The following is a 25,895-nucleotide window of genomic DNA, read 5'->3' as shown; positions in this document are numbered from 1 at the left end:
TGAGCAAGCTTTGGTTGCATGCATGCACACTTCTGTGTGGAGAACAAAAGAGGTTTTGCATTTGCCGCAAACCAGTTTTGAAGACTATAGCTATGGTCTGATAATGTTAGCATTTTTAAATGTATCTGTACACTGAAAGCCCAGAAACATTGCCCATTGCCACAGAGACAAAGGCCAGGGATAAAATCACCTGCTGACGCACAGGTTTTTTTTTTCAATCTAATTAGAGTGTGCCTGCCGAGTCCTTACGTAGCACGTGTAGTGTGTACGAGCAGAGTGAAAAAGTAAAATAAGAGCCGACTACTGGATCGGTGTGTCCGCGAGCAAGTGTAATTCCAGCCTCAGTCAACAGATAAGCCCATTTGTTCTCCAATTGTGTGATAAGTAGAGGGGACACGTTCTGCTGTTGTTTTAGCCAGAGAAATAATTACGAATATCCAATGCATAATTATGTAGCAGTGTGCAATCATGTAGTGAAATGCAACAGCTGTCTCCACTTGTTTACTAGTTAGTGTAGCAAATACTATATATTGGATAATTAGAACACAGCTGTAGTCTAGGTAGGTTTTCCAGAAGAAACAACAGGGCAAAAACAAACAAAAAGAACTTTGGAATTTGAAGAATTATTAGGAAAAATGTGACTGACAAGGTAACTTGAACATAAATATATAATTAATTTTAGTAAGAGCATGTCCTGATCATAACTTTGCAAAAACAAAACTTGCTCATTTCTGTTATTGATATGCCATCGCTCATTATACAGACGGAATATGATTATATAAAGAAAAACCAACAGAATCCAGCTTCAAGCATTATTTCGTCAGCGGAGTTTATTTCCTTGGCATGAAAGAGGTTGTTTAATCATCTCATTTGTATTCTATTAAAGCAGACCATTAGTCACAGATCTGTTTATCACATGTCAGCATGTGTCTCCGCTTGTCTCCCCGGAGACAGCTAGAGAAAGACGGAAATGAACAAAGAGAGAAAAAGATATCAGCTGACCGCATGCCTCCAGGCCTGTGCTGTATCTCCCCCGACAGTCTTAATCTATCAGCAGGTCAATCTGTCGACAGGTTTTCCATAGAAAGCCAGCCTGAGAGACATCCGCTGGCTCGGGCAGACGCCTTATGCTAACGCAGAATGTGCACAGTGGCTAAGAGACACATGCTCGCACAGCGTGAAGTCCGCTCATGTCAGTGTGCAACCACATGCTATCAAATACACTAGACCATAATGTGATAGTGGAGTGACTGCAGGCTTAAATCCTAAAAGAGGTAAAAACCTTTCCAAGGAATGATATAGTGCTATGTTGAAAGACAGATTCTTGAGGAAACCGATCACTGAAAAATGACAAAAATAAATGTTTTTTTTTTAAAGGCTACAACCAATGAAGACAAATCATTTTCTATAGGCAAGTAACATTTAGCTTACTACACTTCTCACAATTCAGACTATCCTCTGTCCACTACTTGCTGTAATTCAGCCTCTCATTTAGCATCATCCTTTAGAGAAAATAAAGCATGTGCCATGGGTATTCGGCCCATAATCTGTTTTAAATTTGGCATCCATTAAAGCTGTTGCTGCTATAAGATTAAAAACTGTTAATATAGGCAGAGTGTGATTTTCCAGAGGGGATGGTGGGGATAAAAATTTATCCCTCTGATTTTTAGTGCTGCATTTTGAAATGATCTACAGAAACAAACAGAAAACAAATCCGAAACTGACTTTCACATTCAGCACTCGCGATCCCGTGACAGTCGAGATAACGCTGCACATAAAAGGATGATCCAGATCCCGTCCCATTCCGAGTTTCCATTAAACCTGCTTACATTAAACTGCTGTTTCGATGTGAAAACTACACTAACTAAATAAAGGAGACATGAAAAGACTCAAAGTGCCAAAACCTCACAGAAAAATCTAGAAATATTTCTACTGAGTGTCAACCACAAAAATGATCATCATCAGAATTCCCTAAAAGGTCAGCAGCTTATTATTTTAACTCGTTAAACTGCAGCTATGCATCGGCGCTGCTGTCTGCACGGTTTGCTGGTTTTGCAAGTGATGGCGCAGCGGCTGTGATGGACCGACAGAGAAGAACAATCACACTCCTGTGTGTAAAGATCAGCCTCAACCTCACCATCATTCACTGCATTATTCAGCCATGACTTTTGGTCTTTGGTCAGCCAGCGATTCCTTATTTTCAGATGTTTATTGACTTTTAAACTGCAAAAGTCTGTTAAATTTACAGTATTTTTGCTGTTTCACTTTGAAATATTTCATATTAAATATTAAAGTTAATGGTAGAGTTGGGAAAGTTGAAAGGGATTTAATTCTGGCATCTTAAACTGTTTTGTTTGACTGAGTGTCTAAAGAGGAATACGTGAGCCGGGGAATATTATGCATATTCATTTATTTTTTTTTAAATTACAATATTATAGGAAATGTTCTGGTTATATTTTTAAGCTTTAAACTCAGTTGAAGTTAATAAACATTGCATTACAGCAGTAATAAATACTCCAGCAGACTTCAGAGTATATATCGAACTGCTGTAGCTTTTGAAAAGTTTTTATAGGGGGGGAGGGAAAAAAAGCAATTTTGTCATCCTGAACATAGACTGAACATAACACAGCAAATCAATGACGTTAAACCTGAGAGGTTGAGACAAATGGTGCGTGTTAAAGACCCTAAAAACAAAAGCAGTGAATATTAATGTAGTAAAAAACTACGATATTATTGTTGTTGAAGGTCATTTTCTAAGGCTAGTTAGAGACTTTTCTTTCATTTGGTTTACTAGAATGTGTGAAACCTCACTTTGATCTATAATATTAATGATGTGTGATTTTTGCCACACATTTGAAAGGAATGACCATTTGGGACCACAGAGCAAAACACAACTCAAACTGCCACTTCTAGCTAAACTAGCAGTTTATCAATAAACTCGTAAATAAATTGAACAAGTTAAATGAGATTAAATTTGAGCATTCCTCTTTCACACAGTACAGTACACTTTTTTTCCTCACAGCGCTACGAAGTGCTTGTACATGCACCATTTTAGATCCCCCCGCTATTTAATGAAATGCTGAGAGGCCTCTTTTACACATTTTTAGAGTGGTACTGCAAAATCAAGTGCAAGCACGGAATAGCCATGAAAAACTCTTCAAAAACCTGTTTCTCTGTTCAGAAAGCTGTTAGATTAGAGTCACAGAGGTGAGGAGATCAGATTGAGACGAGGGGTGTAACCTCAGCAGCACAGTTCATTAAAGGTCACCTGTATCGTGAGCTGTCACAGCTATTTTCTGAGTCAGTGAGGATGACTGAGTATATTTTGCACGCAAGCTAAGGTAAACCACGCATGTCTAAACAATTTCTACTATGTGAGAGATGTGTTTAGCCTAGGGATAGGGAGTTTTAAGTTTGCTGACCGCTTTGCTTCTCCGGGGAGAAACCCGAGGAGTTGCTGACGGGGTATGAGGAAGGACGGAGATGGATGCAAAGAGCCCAAGTGTGAAGTTTGTGCTACTGTGTTTGTGGCGCGAGGGTCGTCAAAGTCAAGTGCTGGTGTCTAGTCAACGCGCGCACACGCATACACGCACGGTTTGACCTGCTGTCACAGAAATATGCTCCTGCCTCTTCCTGGATTGACCCTGAGGACTTCACCACAGCAGGTGCATCCAGCTCCACTTCCCTCGCCACTCATCACTTGCTATCTTTTATTGTGCGAGTCTTGAAGAACAGTCTGTCAGTGGTGAGGTATAAATCAGGTCTCCAACTGACTGTTACTTTTTCCTGTGCCTTTCTGACTTTATTTGAGCAATGTAGAGTGAATTATGTATGAGGTTTACTCCATCACCGATTCTCATCCAACTCACATTTTTGACTACTAAGAAATGTTTTATTACACTGTCACCAGTCATTACAAGAGTCTATTTGTCAGCTGAGTTTCTTGAAGCTTATATGACCTGCAGTAGTTTATTGTAGATGTTTTTTTTACAGACTTTTGATGTAGCAATTGTGTTTTTTTAGCGACTCCACCAACCAAAGTGTGAAAAATGACACATTCTCCTGTTTGTTGCACAGGCACTTTCAAGCAGCAAACATTTCCACGGCTGTAAAGAAAATTTGATTAGGAGTTTCTATCACAATGCAGTTTATGGATTTTGCGAGTGGCAAACATTTCCAAACTTTCAAATTAACATGCATAATTTCAAATTAACATTTCAGAAAAGATTAAACTTCTGATAAAAACTCCGCTAGGTTTACGAGACACCATCAATCGAACTCACCGAACACATCCTTGCTGCTGCAGACTGACGATGGAAAAGTAAGACATGACTAAAGACATAGTTTCAAAGCAAGTCCACTATGAGAACTCTGCTTCACAACCCTCCCTGACCACCTCCTTCCTTTTGAGCAACTCATGAATTCATCCGGTCAAAACAGTTTGTGCTCAACGTAATCCACGTGCCACCACACTGTAGCTAGGAAAAGTTAAATAACGGTGCATTCCAGAGTCTACACAATTCAATTTATTTCAAAACCAATAATGTTTTGAATATTAGATGATACTAATAAACCAGAAGGGTATTGTACAGTAAACAATGTATGATAATAACTCTGTAAAGCTGAATTTAATATGGAGTCCCTTAATGGAATCAGTCTACAATGTGATCGCATATCGGATTGACTTTTTTCAGCAATTAATTTTTGCAAAACTATTTTGTGTGCTGTTTGTTAATTTGGTTGTACCTGAAAAAAAAGAAAAAGAAAAACATAATATATATGATATGCCGCACTCCGTATCAGCACCAGGACTTCAGACCAGAGTCAAAATTAATAAATAATTGTTATTCTGAAATCACTTGTATCAGTGGACCAGGGACTTGAGACACGTTACATTGTATTTGCAGTATACTGTATGTGGCCTTTTAAAACCAGGACTTCAATCACAACTTAAAACTCTAATTTTCTCATTTCCATTCATCTAAAAGACTAAATCTTGAAGAATCATGATCTAAAGTTTGCTACTTTAGGACTATGGGACAATAGGCCTACACCCTAAGCTGATAAAAGAGGTTTTTGTACTCCAGTTACTGTTTGCACACACACATGCTTCACAGCTTTATAATACAACTTCTACAGCAGTAATAAATTGTCTGGCTGGATTACAAGCCTGATACGACCACTCAGATACAAAGAACCTGTTAAAATGGGCCCTAGAGGGACGGACCTGACACTTACTGGCTCTCTGCGCCAAATAGTCAACTGCCTAGGACTAAATGCTGGGTTCGTTGTCTTTATATGTCTCGTTCTTGCTTTAACTCTTTTTCTGTCCTTTTCCATCCTCTCTCCACATCTCAGGAGACTCGCTATCATAACCGCAGACAAGTAAAACTGTCTCTGGTGCTCCCCCTCAGCTGTCCCCCCTCTGCCATGGTATTTGCTTTGCCCCAGCTATTTAACATTTTTGGCGAGGAGAACAAGAGGAAAATACAAACCCATCAAAAGCATAGTCTGTAGGGTCACGATACACGCGTGTGACATTTTGCCAGACAAAAGTTGACACCGAGACTACACGTGTCGGACCTGAATAATAATCTATCTTTTTCCTGCGGTCACTTTCCTTCTGTTGAAGTAGAAGCACTGAATGGCCCACTGCTCCAACAGAGCAGCTTAGCAGCCAACAGAACAGAAGCCTTTGGCTGTAAAAGACAGGTGCGAATGAAACCAAGCGAGTGTCAAGCCGAGTAACTCTATAAAAGAGCACAGACGCTTGGTCAACGTACCGTGAGCTGATAAGGTTTAAACTGAAATAGGAACAGAAGACTGTGCAGGTGGAATGCTAGAAGAGTAAAATGACACAGTTTTTCAAATGAATGCAAAAGCCAGAAAGTGATTTTTAAACACGACAAAAAAAAGTCTTGTTAATGCAAAGGTGACAGAAAAAAACAGTTCCTACCATGCCGACTTTTGGTGAGTAAAAAGCAAGTAGAAGAGGAAAGATAGATCAATACATCGACACTGATGCTGATAATAGTATCAGATGAACACTAGCACAATACTTTGTTTCTAGCCCACTGAATTGTGTTAAATAAATTACACTCTTCCAGCTCAAGCATATAGGTGTGTCAAACATAAGGCCCAGGCGCCAGAATCAGCCCAGCAAAGATTCCAACCTGGCCCTCTGGCCAACTGTGGAAATGTGGCGTAGTGCATACATTTTGGACTTGACCTCCTTTATCCCCCTTCATATACACCAGAGAAATCAAGTAGTAGATAAACTATTAAATGACAGAAAAGTTCCTGTTTTTTCCACTTGCTACTAAACTTTTTGTTTTTTACAATATGTCTACAGTAAAGAAAGTTTGTGAATTAACAAAAACGTTGTTTTATAATGACAAGACAGTCAGGGACGATAAGCTGCCAATTTTCGGGACTTCCTTTTTCTTTCATTAAAAGGAATTACATGTGTGGTTGAACTTCCTTGCAGTGACAGAACAGGGAGTTTCTTTAGTCCACGTAGAATCAAAGTGGGCTGTGTTTACGTGATGTAGAGCGACCCCTTGTAACACCTGAAAACAACTTTCTACTTTTTCAGGCTAAAGACTGAAAGAGAGATATCTGGAGTGGAAATGTGAGTCTCCTGTACTCTCTTGATGCTATTTTGGATCTCTAACTGCAACCACAATGCTTAACATCGACATTAAATTTAAAAAAAACATTCATTTTTTTTATTATGCATTTCTCTCATTCAAGGTGAGGCAAAATAACCGATGTGTGTCATCTCGCCCATTATGTCCTCTCCCTCTTTTCTTTTTTGCTCCAATGGTGACACAGTCCTTAATATCCAGCACGGCTATCTGTGAGACCATATGCCCACGGCAGGAACCCTGAAGAGGCTGGCAGAGGGCCCACTCACAACCAGCAAATAAATAATGGGCCATTATGTTCAATCATATGCTGAGCTATAAAGGTCTAAAGCTCAGAGCTGCAGTATGCAACACGCGGCGGTAAAAAAACAGAACAAAAGAAATACAGTGAATCCTTCTGTATAGTCAGTGCCTGATGTATATTCCTGCGATGTACAAGAGAGCGCCATTGTTTGAAACCTTTTTAAAAGCAGACATATTCTTTCACTGGGTGACAAGCTTCTTTATTACCTCTAACACGAGCATTGTATTTAAATCTACACAAATCCCGCATACCCTCCCTTACTGCTGTAAATGCTCCAGTTTCAATAATGTTTACTGAAAGCTACAGGACACAGCTGTTTTGGGAAGACATGTAGACTGTCAAACAAAATTGTATATTTGTGTCGAAGTATGAATCAGTATTCCATCGGTGTTGATAGATTGACTAACAGGTCTTTTTCTTTTCATTTGATTCTTAGAAAATAAGAAAACTGTGGCAGATTGTCAGCCTTTTCCTTAACGTGGATTGCCATTTATTAATTTGTAAAGTGCTAATGGATACAATTTTCTCTGCCGGGAGTAGTTTGAGGTTTCTGCGTCGTATCTTAGTTGTTGGTAGGACTGCACTCTGTTGGACAGAGAGCTCAGATTTTTGCACCTGGATTTTGGATTTCACCTTCTACATCTGCCCCAGTTGTTACCCGGGGACACTGGTTCTTTTCAGTGCTTCCTCTGCCTTATGTTAGTGTCAACTGGGTTAGCACATCTATCACAACTGCTCTCTTCTGCTCATTGTCAAACACCAACATGTCTGACTGGTTGGCTGGGAGCTGTTTGTCTGTCACAGGAGCTTAGCCTTTTTGTCCTCAGCCACTTTCGGACACATCACCCATCACCTGGGGACTTCAAATCCATCCGTGACACAGATGTTGCTGTACATTATCCCACTTTGTTATGCCTCTTAATGCAGACTGTCCCAGCTTCCATTTTATATCCTGCCACCATGTGCTGAGGTCTCGGGGGCATCTTTGGAAAGCCTCCAGCCTGGGCACTGTCTGCTGTGGTAAAAACCTGCATCTATGGATCTAGTGCTTAAGGCCAGTTTTTAAACTGCCATGAGCTGAGCTGTCCACTTGTAGAATTTCTTACTGTCAGCATTTCACTTTTTCTATTTGGACATGTGCAGAGGAGGGATAGTGGCTGCACTGGACAAAGGATGTTGAAGATGGAGCTGAGGAGGAAAAGAGAAAAGACCCACAGATGGTCCATGGATGTAGTGAAGGAGGACATGCAGAGGGTTAGTGTAACAGGGGAGGATGCCAAAGATAGGATGAGATGGAGGCAAATGACCAACTGCAGTTTCTAAAGGGAGCAGTCAAAAGAACAAGTCACTGTTTCTATCTGGTATTGACTGGTAGGAAAGTCGGGTCGTAGTCCTACAGGTGAGGAATTTGGCTGGGCTGACCTTGATATGGATGTGCTTAGCTTTCCTTTATGTCTGCTTTTGTCTTGTGGTAGTTCCACCCTTTCAATCCCCTGGATCACCTTTCCTCTCTATACGTATGCAATGTGTACACACAAACACACACACACAAACACACACTTGTGAAGTGAAAACCATTTCAGATGACTAGATCATGAAGCTTATTGAGAGAAGGCCAAGGGTTTGCAGTGCTGTCAACAAAGCAAATTGGCTACTTTCAGGAATCTACAATATAAAACATATTTAGAGTTATTTATCATTTTTTCTTTGCTACGTTTGAGTGGTAGTATATACGTGTGTGTAAGGAGGACTTTTACAATCATTTTGTTAAATACAGATTAGATCTGACCAAAAATACTGTGGTGTTTTTTCTTTCTTCAGCTCTGCTGGTTGGTTTAACAGATGGTGGGGGGCCTGAGGCCAAAGTAAATTAAGGTTTTTTTTGTTGTTGTTTTTTAACCATAAGAGTGAAGAGAATTTATTTTGCCTTTGTCTGAAACAAAGGGTAATTGATGCTATCGCTTACCTTGCATGCTGGAAAAAAAATCAATACAGAAGACAGCACAACTCAAAGAGCATGCCATTGCCGTCTGTCTAACAGACGGTGTATTGATGTGACTCTTTGAGCTGCAAATTAGTTGAAGTGACAGTATAATGGACCCTGGTGAAAAGAAAGGGAGAATTTTAGGTGAAAACAAAGGATTCTTTCATTCCTTTATTCTCACCAGTGCTCTGTTCCCCATAACGGTATCAATTATAGTTTCATATCTGAGAAATATAATCTATTTAGACTGGTTTGTTATGCAAATAACCTGTGGAAGTTATCTAGTGAAGCATTTTGTAATGTGCTCTCTTTCTATCTCTAGCACTAAAATCAATTTACGCTTCTTTAAACGTGTCAGCAATGGCAGCTGGAGAAGAGAAAGGGTGGGTTTAATTAAGTGTCTGAAACGACTGTGGTTTAGATGCTAAATGGTTCTTGTGGATTTTATACTGAGGCTATATAGTGCAGTGCTTATTTATCCTGTATTCTTATTCAGACCACTTTTTATACAGTTAAAGAAAAGTCAGACTTTCCCATGCCAAGCTTTAAAACATTCCACGATGAATGCACTCTTTCAAGATGACCTTTAAGTCATTTTCTTATAATAATCTTAATAATAATCAGTCATCTGACCGTTTTAATGAGCCACAAACTATTCAGTCTATGCAATATCAAATGTCATGTGACACTTGGTCATAGTTTATAATGATATGATTAAAGAAAGCAATTTCTTTAATTTTACTTAAAGGCACAGTGTGGAGAATGTCACCACTAGATGTCAGGAGATTGCACATTTCCAATTCAAATGCATTATTCTTGCTATGGTGGCCACTGTAGGACAAACACGCTTTTAGGAGTTATATGCTGTTACTTTTTGTTCTGGAAATTATATTTGCAAATTTGAATATTAGGAGGTGAAATTGTTTTTTGACTTATCTATTGTAAGACTACTGATACAACTACTTGTAGCATCATGCCCTTGACCATGTTTTAGTAAGCCAAGAGAGATCAAAAGGCTTAAATTTAAACTTTTAAATTCAATTGCCTGTCTAGCAGAAAGCAGGGGACTTTGGCTTTCCTTTTAAAACCCTCTCTCTGCAACTCATTCCGTGTGGGAAAGTCGACTGTGCCAATATTTACGGGCATCCCTTCTCAGATGATAAACCATAGCTTTGAACCTTGATATCTTAAACCTAAATGTGCAACCAAGTATTAAGATTTTTCTCATCGATATGTTGGAAGACACAACTACACACTTATCTATGAGTATATTCTTTTTTTCTATCAAATAACCTAAAAAACTGACTGAAAGCTGTCAAATCAAATTTGACTGACTGATAAATGGTTTAACTAATGACCTTTTCCAAACGAGATCCTTTGTATATACAAGGGATGCCATGATTTCAGAAATGTAGTAGTTGGCTAGTGTCAAGATCAAGTCTTAGGCTACGTTCACACTGCAGGTGAAAGCGCATCAAATCCGACCCTATGCGACCCATATCCGATCATGCTATGACAGTGTGGGTCACTTTCGTATGTGGTACTGAATCCGATACATATCTGATGTTTTAGAAAGCGACTGCTGTTTGAACGGTCATGTCGCATTAAATCCGTCTTTTACGTCACTGACACAAGACAGACGCCAATTATCAGCGCCGGAGAAGTGCCCGAGAAGACATCGCGAATGCTTCCTGGCCAGATGTCAGTGAAACTGTTGGGAAGACAACGTGAACATTTTATTTGTACTGTATAATCTGTAGATTCTGACAGAAATCTGCAACTATCCTTTGAAGCACCGCTCCTCTCTAAAACAGCAATAAGGATAATTATTAGGTTATTTACATTATTATGTAAATAACAAAATAACTTAAAGCAAAAATTGGGAAACGTAAAGTCCGAAGTCTTTATATTAAGGGCCATCAGTCAAACAATATTGTTTGCTCTGGGTCTAAACAGAGCGCGTTGTGTGTGACGTCTTCTTTTGCGCATGCGGGCCGCTTTGAGCGTTCACACTAGAGCGCGTTTGCTGTCGCATTTTATTTGTAGTGTGAACAAGCAGACAAAAAAATCAGATTTGATCAAAAAATCGGAATTGAGCATTAAGACCTGCAGTGTGAACGTAGCCTATGTCTCCCTCTCAATGTTTAGGCTACCTTTTTTCATTTTGAGTCTCTTGTCCTGTGTGCACTATGTTCAGTTTTGTTTCCTCTGTCATTAGTTTGACTTACTTCACATGTGTCTTGTTTTCCCCCGAGTGTTTCATCTCACTAATTACCTTCTGTGGATTTATGGCCTCAGTTTCCCTTTGTTCTTTGTTATGTCATTGTCGTAAGCTGTGTGTCGGGCTGTCTGTGCGGCTCCCTGCAAGTAAGCATTTTCTTGTTTGGTTAATTGTAAATTCGGTTTGTTTCCAGCAATAAAGCTGGGCCTCAAGTTTGACTTTGGAAAAAATACAGAAGTGTTATTTAGTTTTCATAGTTCTCGAACATATAATGAATATCTTCAGTTTGAATGGCATCCATAGTATTTACAGAACATAGGGTCAAGGCACCAACCATGATCTGCATGGATTTTGCTTTACAATTGATGAGGAGCCTTTGCTGTGCTTCATTCACATCTCCATTTTGAATTGGCAAATAACACTCAAATTAGGGCTGTGAATAACTATTGGAATTTGAATATACAGTATATTAAAATAGACATTCAGCTGGGGAATGAAATCCTGCAGCTCTTTGTTTTCCAAACAGCACAGAAAGCAAAGCTTGATTTCCTCCACAAAAGTTGTTATACAACAGTATCTCACATTTGTATTCACTAAAGAGCCTTTTTGGGGCTTTTCAATGACACATGTGTGAAATGTTATCAATTCCTGAAATGTGTTTCATGAGGTCACAGTGTGGTAATCTCAGACCACAAAAACCTAAGCAGTTTATCTTTTAAATCTATGTAAAAGTTTGTGGCAGAAGCAAAAACAACAACAAAAAAAAACAGACACACACTGATCCGTGGTGTTCATATCTGTCTACATGTTTGTCTGCTAGTGAGAGTAACGTTACACTTAGAGATAGGGTGTCAAGTTCAGACATCTGGGGAGATCTGAGTCGAGTCACCGTTCCATTGAAAGGACCCAGCTGAGCTTCAGGCATCTGGTCGGAGTGCCTCCTGGGCACCTTCTTTTGGAGGTTTTCCAGGCATGCCTTGCTAGGAGGAGACCCAGAGCTTTGATGTAGGGATTATATATTTCATTTGGCCTCAGAGCATCTAATATACCCCAGGAAGAACTAGAAAATGTTTAGGAAGGATGTCTGGAATACTTTGCTTTGCCTACTATTGATTCCACTCAAGTTAGCTTTAACTTTCCACAACATCCAGGTACGGAGCGAACATCTCAAACCCAAAAGTCAACGTGAAAAGTAACATGAACAAAAAGCCACAAAGCTGCAGTACACCTGGTTTGAGTGTATTAATCTCAGTCATTGCAGAACAGGGAGCATGAGACTCGAACCCACTGGCTGCATATCAATAAAACATATGTGCAAAATTAAGACTTGTGGCCATTTCACTGCCAATGACATGGTGAACTGGAGTTTCACCGACTGACTCACATCAGCAGAGATCCAAACAGCAGAACAGCTGTCTTTTAGCAAGACCATTACACATGGCTGTGGCTATTTATAGCCCCGGTAACATTAATTTATCACACATATCTGTAAACCAACTCAGCAGTGATATCGCAGTCATTATTATTAAATGTCAGAAACAAAAGACAGGAAGCTGACTATAAAATGAAAGCATCACAGACAGGAACATAACAACTGGAATGCAAACAAGATGAACGATCAAGCTGCCTCTAGAAAATGTCTGTATGCCAGATTTGAAGGATGCATAAGGTGCCACATTCTTACCATGCATATTCATGCACATCTACGGGTTGCATGTTTGGCCCATTTTAATTGGAGATCTATGAAATGGCTTTCATAAGTGGGAGAAATTTGCAGCATTTAAAGGCTTTGTAAGTGTTGGATTTTACTTACAAATTGCTCGTGCAGACTCGTAACTTTGCCAAGCAGTGCTCTCAGGGATTTAAAATTTCACTTAAGACCCAACCTGGACTCCTCAAGCCCAGAACAAGCTGTACAGACTGCATCTGTAACCATCAGACAGGGATGTGACCCAAACATTTGGTATGAAAATGCAGCCAAAAGCACACATTTAAAAAAAAAAAAAAAAAAATATATATATATATATATATATATATATATATATATATATATATATATATATATATCCCCCCCTGTAACTGATGTGACTCATTATGGATGCAGAGAACCAGCAACTTTTTCCTGAAAAGAAGGACAAAACTGTTGAGTTGTGTGAAAATTTGCAGCCAAGGTGTGAAGATTCATGGTTAAGGGTATATTTTCGCACTAATATAATATTAATCACAGCTCAGTAAACACTGAGCTTGTTTTGTTAAAAATGACTTCCTGAACCACCGAAAGCTGAGATAGTTAAGTCTGACAGCCTTTGGCTACAGAGGAGCGCAGTGTCTAATACCAGACTGACTGATCTAAAATTGCCTCTTAATGCCCAGCTCGCCGTGGGAAATACAGCACCAAAGCCCGGGGCTCTGAGTCTCTCTGCAAAAGGTAAATAATCCCACAGGTTCCAAGGAAGGAAGAAAAAGCAAATTTATTCTGAAACAATTTGAATGCTGTGAGGAAATAAATATTTAATACTGAAAGCAGGCCCTGAGGAAAAGTAGACCGCAGAACACTGGAGTAAAAGCCTCGGGACTGGTGCAAAGGATCTGCTTCCAAGCTTCTACTTTTTCCCAGTTCAACTGTCTGTCTGTCACATTGCTAACCTGTCACCAGAAGAATATAGAAACAGCATCTTTAAAACATGAGCAGACAAAGCATGGTGCAGGCTACAGTATATATATATATATATATATATATATATATATATATATATGTGTGTGTGTGTGTGTGTGTGTGTGTGTGTGTGTGTGTGTGTATGTGTGTGAGTTTGCCTGATTGAGAGTGTGTGTGGTAGCAGCACGGTCATCTGCATATCTATTTCCAATAAAGACATGATAGCTTTACCCAAGGAGATCATTTGTTCATTCGTCATGTTAACAACACCATTCAAGACAACATCTACCATGTTTAACCTTTAGCATTCACAAAAGGTGGCAGATGGGCACAGGATGGCTGTGTTTGGGCTTCAGGGGAAAGGATAGTTTATGAAAAGAAAGGACACGTGGTGCTATTTCTAATTAGACAGCACACAGCAGCTCTTTCAAAGGCAAAGGAAATTAACTCGTCGACCTCTCGACACTCAACACTGACACAAATCAGCAACTTCACTGAGAGAATCTGCTGCTGACTGGGCACTGGGTTCAGACACAGATGACTTTGCCACCCCTCCCAAGGCTTGTGGGTGGGTGTTTGTGGGATATGTAGCACTTATACCCAACAATATCCGCTGGGTCAGGGTTTGCACTGACTTTCAAAATAACAGGGTCAAATGCTGTGTTTACTGCACTGCGTTCTAGGCTCGCTGAATAGGTGAAAACCCTGAGACTCCAAGGTCAGTGAACAGCACTTTCAGACGACATAAATGGCAGGTAGTAACAAAATAATGTACTCACATTTGTGTGTCCAATGCAGACTTTTTCAGGCATGCTGGCATATTTTCCTGCATCGCCGATATTTATCAAGTCTGCAAAAAGCTGCCCGGCTTCACACTTCTAAAAAGCTGCTCATGGCTACCTTTGTAAACAGCAGATCAAGATTAAAAAAAAACAACCTTTCTCAAGAATATCAAAAGCAGCTTGGGGCAAAAAAGAAATTGTTGCAGCTATCTGTAGTATAGATCAATAAGTGTGTAATGACGCATTGTCTGGTATTTGTTGTAAAAATATTAACACATCTGACAAATACAACGCCGATAAAGTGATTGCATTAGAGATTTCCTATTTTAGTTATTTTTCAAGCAAAAAAAAGAAAGAAAAGAGCAAACCATATTTTGGTCCTGTTTATGCAATGCAGAGTTTTGCCTATTTACTTAACTGTGATATGTTATAGTTAGGTTTCTGCCAGAAATGCTGTTAGACTTAATGGATGCTTCAGGGGGAGGAGAGAGTTTATAATTCAGTTCAATTTAATGCTGTATTTGCTATTCATATAATGCTATCCTCCCACTATAATGCTAATTGTTAATTGTGTGGTGGCACTGATAGAAGAGGAGCAGAGGGAAGGGGAACCGAGAGAGGCACTGGGAAAAGATAAAGTCATTTGTATTTATACCAGCGGAATAGCACAGAATCATAACCTGGTACAGCTTTGAATGATTTTTAGTCTACCCTGATTAGTAGAGATATATGGATGGATATCAGCTGAACCGGTGAGGAAGATATTTAATTGTGAGATCCAGCTAGTCCTTTAATTTGTCTTTTTTTTTTTAAAAGAAATTGCGTAAAAACAACAGAAACAGTAAAGTAATACACATTAGCAAACAAAATGGCTGTAGCTCTTTAGCTAGGCTAGATGTCTGCTAGCTAGGCCTCAACTCAGCTAAGCTAAGCTGAATTGGACCATTTTATGGTGCTGGTGCCTTCTGCAGCAGTTTGATGAAGAAATAATATAGCCATGACACAACTGTTCAATAATTCAGAGTTTGGTTTTGGCGGATTAAATTGTAGTATTCCAATTAGCACTAAGGACAACACTTGGTACAATATGGGTTAGCGCTGCACTCACACACAGTATAAAGTGCTGGTTTCTGTGTGCCGTTCTGAAGTCTCAAGATAAACCATTCTACCATCACCAAGTTGGTTTCAAAAGACCAGATATGACGTGGAAGGAACAGTGAAACCACTGGCTCATTGGCTAATAACCTGTCAATCACAAGTTGATAACCACTGACCATATCCAGGGTAATCAACGTTTTTTAAAAACAGAGAATAATCAAAGCAAACCTCACACTATATTCATTTTAACCCCAAATGAGTGAGTGAACCATAAACTCAGCAAGAACATTTTTATGGAGGCCAAGTCAGAAAGGGTTTTTTCCCACAGGTTTCTATAGCACCAAAAGTCTTTTTTGCAGCAATCACCATCTGTTGGCACTAGCACTGTTGGCAATGTTTCATATTGTTAGGATTCAGCTTGCTAACAGAGCTTTCCAGCCTTAGCAAATAACTTAGTAATCTACACTCAGGTCCAAATATGGTCACTTCTGGCTCCAAAAATTTTTAGAAAATTGCTGACACTGAGCCTCCAAAACAAGATGTGACAACACAGTTGATCTCCTAAAGAGAGTTCATGTACAGTAGCCCAATACAAAAATAACAAAGATTATATAGTGTTTTGGATCATGGTCATTCATTTGGATTTTGACTAGAGTCAGCTATTCATTTATACTTTTGTTTGGTACTCAAATGTTTGAGCTTTTGCAATATTTGATTAATCAAGTGACTTATTAATGAGGATACTGACTGATAATAAAAATAAGAGTTAAATACTTTTTAAAGTATACACCAGGGATGGGCAAATCCAGGCCTCGAGTGCCGGTGTCCTGCAGGTTTCAGACGTGTCCTTGATCCACCACAGCTGATTGAAATGCCTAAATTACCTTCTCAACAGGCTGCATTCTCCTGAGGACCCGTCCTTCGCAGTCTACGTGGGCTGGGTCCTCAGAAGGTCGGGTAGACCGGAAGTGAGCGGCTGTGAAATTGGACGATCTAGCCTTCAGTTTTGCATCACCGCTGTCTCGGTGGAGTTTAATAAACTCAGCCGTCTGCTCCTTGCTATCTAAAATATAACAGGACACTGGTATAAATTCTCGACCATCTCAGACTTCTGTTTAATCAGTTTTCTGTTTGACGTTTATTCAGCTGTGTGAAAACCCCCGGAGGAACCCACCCAGGGGATTAATAAAGTTTTATTTTATCTAATTTAATCTAATAACTTTAATATCAGCCAAACCGATTTACTCATGAACAAATAAAACACTGAAAAAAGCCAAACGCTAACATTTTTAAGTTATCTAAGTGGCTTATATATCACGTTTAACCTGAGTAGCGAAAGACCGCGGTGATCTGAAAATGATGTGACGGGAGTTTGCCCTCCTCGCCGGCTCTATTGACCCTCGAGCTCCCGGCTAGCTATCAAGCTGGTGGGTAACAGACGTCTCCAAAAACGTGATGTCTTGATAAACCGAGCAGATATTTGAAGTTTACACAGCTACATTCTCGCCTGAAAATACGTTAAAAGTTTATTTTGTGAACCAGAAAGAGTAATAAGAGTAATATTAACACTGAGTAGCGGTCACCATTGTTGGAAACTGGCTGGGCCATGCTATGAATTCTGGGATATGGTGGGCCACGAAGAACACACCCGACCCATCCTTCAATTTCGGGGAAAAGGAGGACGCATTTGTCGGCTGCATTCAGAGGAGTCTACGAATTTGGACAGCCTTCGTTGCGTCGCTGTGACGTAATTGGCCTATAAATGCAACCTCAGGAGGATGCAACCCAGGAATTTGGACACCCCCAACATGTCTTGAAGTTCTCCAGAGGCCTGGTAATGAACTAATCATTTGATTCAGGTGTGTTGACCCAGGGTGAGGTCTAAAACCTGCAGGACACCAGCACTCGAGGCCTGGAGTTGCCTACCCCTGGTATACACTATATTCCCAAATGTATTCACTCACTCATCCAAATTACTGAAATCCAGCGTTCTAATCACTTCCATGGCCACAAGTGTATAAAATCAAGCATCTAGGCATGCAGACTGCCACTACAAACAGTTGTGAAAGAATGGGTTGCTCTCAGAAGCTCAGTGAATTCCAGCGTGGTACTGTGATAGGATGTGCAAGTCCAGTCTTTCTCACTACTAAAATCCAAGAGCAGGATGAGTGGATGCTGAGGTGCACAGTGTGCAAAAGGTCACCAACTTTCTGCCAAATCAGTCACTACAGACCTCCAAACTCCATGTGGCTTTCAGATTGGTTCACGAACAGTGCTGAGAAGTTCATGGAATGGGTTTCCACGATGCAGCTGCATCCAAGCCTTACATCACCAAGCACAATTCAAAGCAGTGGTATAACACATACCACCACTGGACTCTAGAGCAATGGAGACGTGTTCTTTGGACTGATGAATCACACTTCTCCCTCTGGTCAATGGACGTGTGTCAGTTTGGCGGTTTCCAGGTGAACGGTACTTGTCTGACTGCATTATGCCAAGTGTAAAGTTTGGTGGAGGAGAGATATTATTGTGTGGGGTTGTTTTTCAGGAGGTGAGCTCTGCCACTTAGTTCTATTGAAACAAACAATTAATGCTTCAACATACCAAGACATTTTGGACAGTTTCATCCCCCAACTTTATGGTAACAGATTGGAGATCACCCCTTCCAGTTTCAACATGACTATGTGCTATTGCACAAAGCAGGGTCCATAAAGACATGGATGAGCGAGTTTGGTGTGGAAGAACTTGACTGGCCTGCACAGAGTCCTGACCTCAGCCTGATATACACGTTTTGGATGAATTAGGGTGGAGACTATGGGCCAGTTCTTCGTCCAACATCATTGTCTGACCTCACAAATGTGCTTTTGGCACAACACTAAACCTTGTGGATAGCATTCCTAGAATATTTGGAGCTGTTATAGCTTCAATCATTTTAAACCCTATGGATTAAGAATGAGACGTCACTCTCAGCAATACACTGCATCTTTGTCTGCCCTACAGTTTACTGCTATTTAAAGACCAATATATATTCTGCTGATAATGGTATCACTTTAGAGCATCAACTGAGTGCTGTAAAAAGTCTGATGTATAGGGTGAAATACACACAGAGTGTACACAAAGCACAGATAATAACAGTCACTGTGTCAGCTGTGGTTCTTTTTAACACCAACAAACTCCGACCAGCTTATACATCAGTTCATTAGGCACCTACTTACCATGAAAAGGCCACCATGACCACAAAACAACCCACCACCCACACTGTACCTATCTGTCTCTTCTCTCCAGCTAAACCTCCTACCTCTCCCTCCTCCACACACACACACTGCAACAGCATTCTGTTTAATCAAAATAGAGCTGCCCTTCAATGCATTTACATGTCTCATAATGGGGAAGAGTCTGTACGAAGCCTGTCATTACGTGCACCATTAAAACACAGCAGTAGACTAATCTAGCACTTCCATAAGCAACAGCAGCAGCAGCAGCAGGAGGAGGAGAAGCAGCAGAGGACGAGGGAGTGGAAGCTGACTGTGGATGGAGAAGGAAAAGAAAGCAAAAGCAGTCATTCGATGCATGGTTGGTTTAGCTGTTTGAAGGTTGGGAAAGCCGCAGTGGTGAGAATATGACAAGGAGGAGGAGGAAGAGGAGCAGCAGCGAGAAGAAGAACCAGGTAGGGATGTCAGAGGAGTGACATGAGCAGTCGGTGAAGTGTGAGAAAGAGCAGCAGGTGAAGGGAGAAGTGTTGCATAAACAGCAGGAGGAGGGACCAGCAAACAGGCCGAAACAGCAGGTTATGCCTGCTGGGAAGGAGACAGAGAAAGGAGCAAGAAGTCATGCTTGAGGAGGAAGGGGAAGGAACGGGAGAAGAAGAGAGGGGGAAAAAGCAGGAGAAAAGGGAGGAACAAAGGCAAGGGGTCCATGGGTAAGAAGGGACACCAACAGAAAGAAAGGCTGAAAGACGAGCAGAGGAGGAACTCTTGAGGAGGAACATCAGGACTGTAATGAGAGGTGTGGAGAGGGGTAAAAGAAGTTCATGAAAACAACTAGAAAAGTGATGATGTGCAGACTAGACGATGCTGGGATCCTTTAGGGAAAATAGGTCATGTCTGGAGAGGACAAGCGGGAAAGCAGGTTGAAGCAGAAGATGTTTTTTTGGGGTGTAGAAGAAATTGGATCTTTGGAAAAAGAAGGGGGAACAGGAGTAGATGGCAGGCGGTAGTAAAATTATGCTGTTCAGAGAGGAGCACCAGCAGTGAGAGGTGCTGGAAGGGAAGTAAAAATAAGGAGCAGCGGGTGAAGCTTGTGGAGAAGGAGCAATAACAATGTGATGCCTGGCTTACAGGAGCAACAGGGGTTAGGGATAGAGGAGCAACGGGATGCTTTTGAGACGAGTTGCTAGAGATCGTACTTGGGAGAGGTTCACGGTAACACAAAAGAGGCATGAGGTGATGTTTGGAGGCGAGCGTGGGGAGATGGCGCTTCAGGCGGGGAAGCGGCAGGGAGGAGCAAGAGGTCACTGTAGGGAGGAGCAGCAGAAGGAACAGCGGGGGAGGTGGAAGCAGCTACAAGGAGCTGGTGAGCACCTGCAAGCTATAATTATGATTCACTTTGCTGCTCACAGGTGAGTGGTGGCCTGTGTGATAAAACAGCTACAACAGTGCACTCAGGAGGGAGAAACATGGTAATGTTTGATACTAAACAACACACATTTTTATAATATGGCAACAGACATTTATGGACCCTGTAAGAAACTTGATACAATTTATGCACGTGTCATGTACATAAAGGCAGTACTAAATGTGATTTATGTCCTTTTTCATGTCCTGGAAAGGCTGGATGTTTAAGGCTGTATAAAAGTAGAACATGGAATATATTAGAAGAGCACAAAGGGACTACTTTCTGTGTCATTTCGTGCATGCGTGCACAGCAATAACTGTCAGTATTCCCAATAAAGCACTAATTGGCCCACTGCTGAAAGGCAATTAGCGTTCATATTAAACCCCAAACACACCCAGCTCACCATGAAGGACCAGAAAACTTACTGTGGTAAAAATCCTCCATCAGTCTCAAGTTTCTTCCAAAAATGCATGGAGCTCTGCATAAAGTTAAATTCCAAATGTCTAAGGATAAGAAAGCTTAGCTGATGTTACATCTTCAGAAGTCTTCTGCTCAACCACTGTGCATAAATTAAATCACCCTGCGCCAACTGTAGCACTCAAAAAGATGCTCCCTGGTTTGCAAACCTACCTTCCACTGCATGCACTGAAGTAACCGTGAAGAGAACCAGAACAGCCCAAGTGGCCGGCATGGCCAGTCTGACTCCCTGTCCGTCCTCTCCCATTATCCTGCTAACAGAGAAGAGAGAAAAAATCCCCACTGGAACACGCTGTATTCCTCTGGTAAGCAGTCACATCGCAGTCTTCAGTCTGTGTGAGTGTGTGCTGAGCCGGCACAGTCAGCGAGTGCTGAAGGGGATACACTTCTTCTCCTCTCTCTCTCTCTCTCTCTCCCTATCTACCTCCCTCTCTTCTCACCGTCGCACACCTTTCCGTCCAATCAGGACAGAGAATGTTGCTCGTAAACCAATCACCCATTCTTTTCCACCTGACCCAAGATGAATGCCCAATGGTCAGGTCTCCCCTCCACTGCCTCCATCCCACAGCACGACGAGCTGGCGTGACGGGACAGCGGCACCCAGTGGTCAAGGATCAGCACAGCAACTAATCAAACCTTGCAGTGACTGTAGTCCTGTGACATTGAATTGCTGAAGAGTCATTATGATGGGTTGTGAGCTGTGGTCTTTCTCAAGAGTCTTTAAGGATATTGCAGCAATAATGATGTTCGATCCTCCTGATAAAGCAGGAGAATCAATGCTTCTCAGCTATTGGTTCCCCAAGGTTTGGACTGAGACCGCTTGTTCCCTACACACGCACGTCTCAGTTCTTTTTATTTTGGTTTGAAGAAGCCACATCTTCTCATAAATTTAAAGTGTTCTGGAGAACTATTGCTGTTTTTCTTTAAACACTGGCTGCTTTTCCCCTCATTTTCAGTCCAGTCCTTGTACCTGACCATTTTCAGTTTGTTAAGCCACTCAACACTGACCTGTGAGCTATTCTGGCATTAAAAAGGCACCTAACTTACAGGATAGACCACTGTTGTGTCTACACATTTTCCAAAGAGCTTTTAGCATATCTTGGCATGGTGTGCAGTGTATCCTTAAAAAAACTGAGGAAAGTGGAGGACAAAATAATAAATCTACTGTTTGCCTCATCAGAAACAGTCGCAGTGAAAGGGTGGCTGAGGTGTGGCAAATTACACAGAAACTGGACTGGAAATTAGTGGCAACAGGTCCTATGGACCAAAGAATATAAGTGATACATTTTTGGTTTGAATCATCATCAACATGTATGGAAGAGGTCGGGAGAAATGTTCCACAGTGAGTGTCTACAGCCATCTGTAAAACATGGTGGAGGGTCTGTCATGGTTTGGGGTTGCATTTCAGCCAGTGGCGTTGGTGACCTTCTCAAAATTGGTGGAATTATGAATGCAGAAAAATACGGTCAGATTTTGATTCATCGGGAAAAACCATGTGGAAAGCATCTGGTTAGAAACAGCTTCATTTTTCATCACAACAATGATCTCAGACACACTCATAAACTCATACCTGGAAAAAAAAAATACACACAATCAATCAGCTTTGCATTATTTTTTCTGGATTATGACAGTTAACCGTTTATATTTTTGTAGCATCACAATTTTAGAAGTTCAGCCTCTGGGTTTGATGTTGTCCATATTCAAAAAGGGCCGAAGTTGTCACAAAACTATCTTGACTTTGTCTCAGAGGGGCAACGTAACCAGCAAGGTCAATCAAAACAGACTGGTCTCAGTAAGGGGCTTGATGGACATGCTTTTATAATTTGGTAAGGAAATTGGAAATATGTCTTAGTAAAAGACATTCTGCAAGTCTGATGCTGATACTGTGCATACTATAGTTAAAGGGCTTTCACAAAAGTCATACAGAAATGTATATTTTACACCTCAACACATGCTGTACACGCAACAAGAAACCCCTATGTAGGTCTGTTTACTTTCTGCACACTTTCAGCCCAAGGCCTCCGGTAGAAAACAAAAGTTGAGTGGTTTTCTGGTCTTTCACATCACTGGGAGAGACCTCGGGGTTAATTTGATACATGAAAACAGCCTTTGCAGTATTAGGAGAAAAAGCAAGGACTAGAGTGTGTGGCCTTGTGTTACAGGGGATAAAGAGGATTAAGTGAAAAACAACTACGGTTCACCTACACTGGTGTTTTCGCTTGTGTTGACTAATCAGACCTCTTTTCAGGACTGTGTTGATGGACATTTCCCTAAATGTCCTCTTAGTGCCTTTTAAGGGTGAGATAACTGAATTTTTAAATAATCATTCTTACAAGTACACTTAATCTGCCAGAGTGAAAACATCTGTGTCTCTCTCTAAGCCGTATGTCCAGCTTTAACCCTTAGCAGATTTAAAGCATCGGGGACTGCCACACTGCTTTAAAAAATGCAAATTGTCACAATATATTAAGACTTTCAGTTCAGTTATTCACATTTTTTAATCACACTGGCAAAAAAGACAACTCTCTAAAATAGGAAGCATTATTATGTTTTTTGGCTACCTGCAAAGTCCTAAAAGGTGTGCGTACTGACAAAATGCACTATGGAAAAAATAAAAATCACTCAGTGTTTCTGAAAAAATACAACTTTTCAACCCCAGAGGCATTGGATCAATTTGCTTTTTTAGGTTTCCTGTCTCCTTCATCCTGTGCCTCTTACACTGTCTCATACCGCTGTGACATTGCTGCACTTTTCTTCCCAGATGCTCTATTTCCTGTCCCTCAAGATGACATTTCAGCTGCCAGCAGCTTTATGACACACACCACAACCTACATGACAATCGCTTTCACTCAGGGGCTACTGCATCCTGTTCATATTGACCGCTATCCTAAAGAGCTGTGTATATGAGCGTGCATGTCAGTTAGAGGCAGACAAACAGAGGGAGACGCTTCTTATCTTAAAGTCAGCAGTTGGAGGCATTCATCATTTCCTTCCAGCCACAGGTGGAGACCCAAAAGTCGATTGCAGGTCTGCTGGCTGCCACACGAACAGAACAATAATGTTTGAATTGCCTCCGAAGGTTCTGGTTACTCTTTTAAAATTGTGCAGCTGAGGTCACGCAGCCCTTTGCTAAGCGGTATCTCCATCCTGAGGGACTCGGCGAGGTAAATAAGCTTTGATCAGAAACAGAGCAGTCAGGCACAGTGCTGAAAGTTGATTGGTGTACATGTCTAGACATAGCAGAGTGGAAATCAAAAGTGTGGTAGCAACATGCCGGTAAAGGTCTGCTCAGGTTCTACTCTCACTTCTACATCATTCACAATTACACGACAGGAAACATTACAGTATAGATGAGTTATATAAAAACAGACAGATCTGTGCATCACACTCACAGTTTCACAGGATACTGACAGTGAGAAGTGAAATGCGAGGCATTCACACACTGAAAAGTTCACCTTGGTTCAAAAACATAAACTTGCCGTGAACTTTCCGTTCGTTGCTGCTTTTTCGTCCTGTCGTATCTGATCTGAAAACATCAGGAAAATGAATCATTCAGTAAATCAACACCCTTGACAGGCAGGATTGTCGTCAGCCCCAGTTTCCCCCCAGCAGGACCAGATGATGCTTGTCGTGTCCTGTTACAAAGAGCTATATGTTTATTTATAGCTGTAGTGGAGCTCGCAAGTCGAGGCTTTAAATAGAAAGAGAACAAAATCATCCCAGATTTGATGTTCTTGATTAGAGTGGGATGATATCTGGGAGCGGATATGGCATCAGTGGAAACAGGGCCAGGCAGTGAGTCATCTGGTGGGCACAAAGCATCAGCCAAAAAAAAAAAGGTGCTCAGTCACATATTAGTTTTTACTTATTTTGTCATATTAATAGCTGCATAATATCAGAAGATTTTAATGCTTAGATCAAAAGAAAGACCTTTATATAAAGTGTAGAAAAATACAGCAAACAGCACTACTAAGGCTCATTTATTAACATTGCTTTGTTTTGGTTTCATACTACAGTTGTCGCCATCTTTGTTTTTCAGAGCCAGAGGTTTCCATATTTCGAAAAGAGAGTGAAATCCTGGTTTTAGGTTGATAGTGGGTAGATTAATTAGCCTATTTCTGTTGGGTGTATCACGCAGTTACTGATACCTGCTTAGTGCTAAGTAACCTACTATTAAAACACTTGCATTTCACTCATAGACAGTATAAAAGATGGATGCAGCTTCTGGGTCTGAAGTGTGAAGTGCAGAAGTGCCTTAAATCTGCATTAGTTCTTAACCCACCAAGGAGCAATGGTTGTGGTTGGAAAAGACTTGTGGTCCTATACAAGTCTATGGGATAATTATTCTCTGCAAATGTGAGATCTTTATTGTTCATCTTGGGTTATAATGCATAAATCATTAAGTCAGATTTATGAGTTTTAATCATTCCAGGTGTCAGATCAGTTTATCCAGGAAATGCTTGTTGGCCACCAACTTACGATGAGTTAACTGGAGTGTGATTCAGTCAGATCACGGTGGCTACAGTGGTGTGAAAAAGTGTTTGCCCCCTTCCAAAATTACAATTTTTTTCTATTTTTGTCACACTTAAATGTTTTAGATCATCAATATGTATATATATATTAGACAAAGTTCATGCTCGAAAACCCTCCAGCGTGACTGCATTACAACAATTCTGCAAAGATGAGTGGGCCCTTCTTCAACAGTGCTTCATGAGACTCACTGCTAAGGGTGGCCCAACCAGTTATTAGGTTTGGGGGCAATCACTTTTCCACACACGGCCATGTTGGTTTGGATTTTTTTTCTCCCTTAATAATAAACACTTTCATTTAGAAACTGCATTTGGTATTTACTTCTGTTATCTTTGTCTAATATTTACATTTGTTTGATCCTCTCAAACATTTAAGCGTGGCAAACCCAAAAAAACAGGAAAGCAGGAGGAAGGCAAACTTAATATTCAGGTTTCTTGCACGATGTAGAGTAAGTGGTCAGTGTTTTTAGACAAGTCTGTGAAACAACCACCACAGCAATCTGCTAGCAAAGCAATCACAAGGAGATTTTTTCCAATCAGTTGGGGAATATAGATTTTTCCCTAGACCTGTCTGAATTTTACT

The 25,895-nt window shown here is 40.8% G+C and overlaps 1 protein-coding gene across 1 annotated transcript in view; it reads right to left on the bottom strand.

The window, feature by feature from the left end:
- LOC146369892 (ephrin type-B receptor 1-like) overlaps window positions 1-21,331 on the bottom strand; it is a 130,156-nt gene extending 108,825 nt beyond the window's left edge. Inside the window, exon 1 of the mRNA XM_084910377.1 lies at window positions 20,937-21,331. Coding sequence (XP_084766503.1) covers window positions 20,937-21,030 — 94 coding nt within the window. The 5' untranslated portion in view covers window positions 21,031-21,331. The remainder of the gene's footprint in view (window positions 1-20,936) is intronic.
- Between the last annotated feature and the right edge of the window lie 4,564 nt (window positions 21,332-25,895).

The sequence above is a fragment of the Perissodus microlepis genome, chromosome 17, assembly GCF_051167445.1.
Source record: "Perissodus microlepis isolate ML-2025 ecotype Zambia chromosome 17, ASM5116744v1, whole genome shotgun sequence".
NCBI lineage: Eukaryota > Metazoa > Chordata > Actinopteri > Cichliformes > Cichlidae > Perissodus > Perissodus microlepis.
This window is presented reverse-complemented; position numbering and strand designations above follow the sequence as displayed.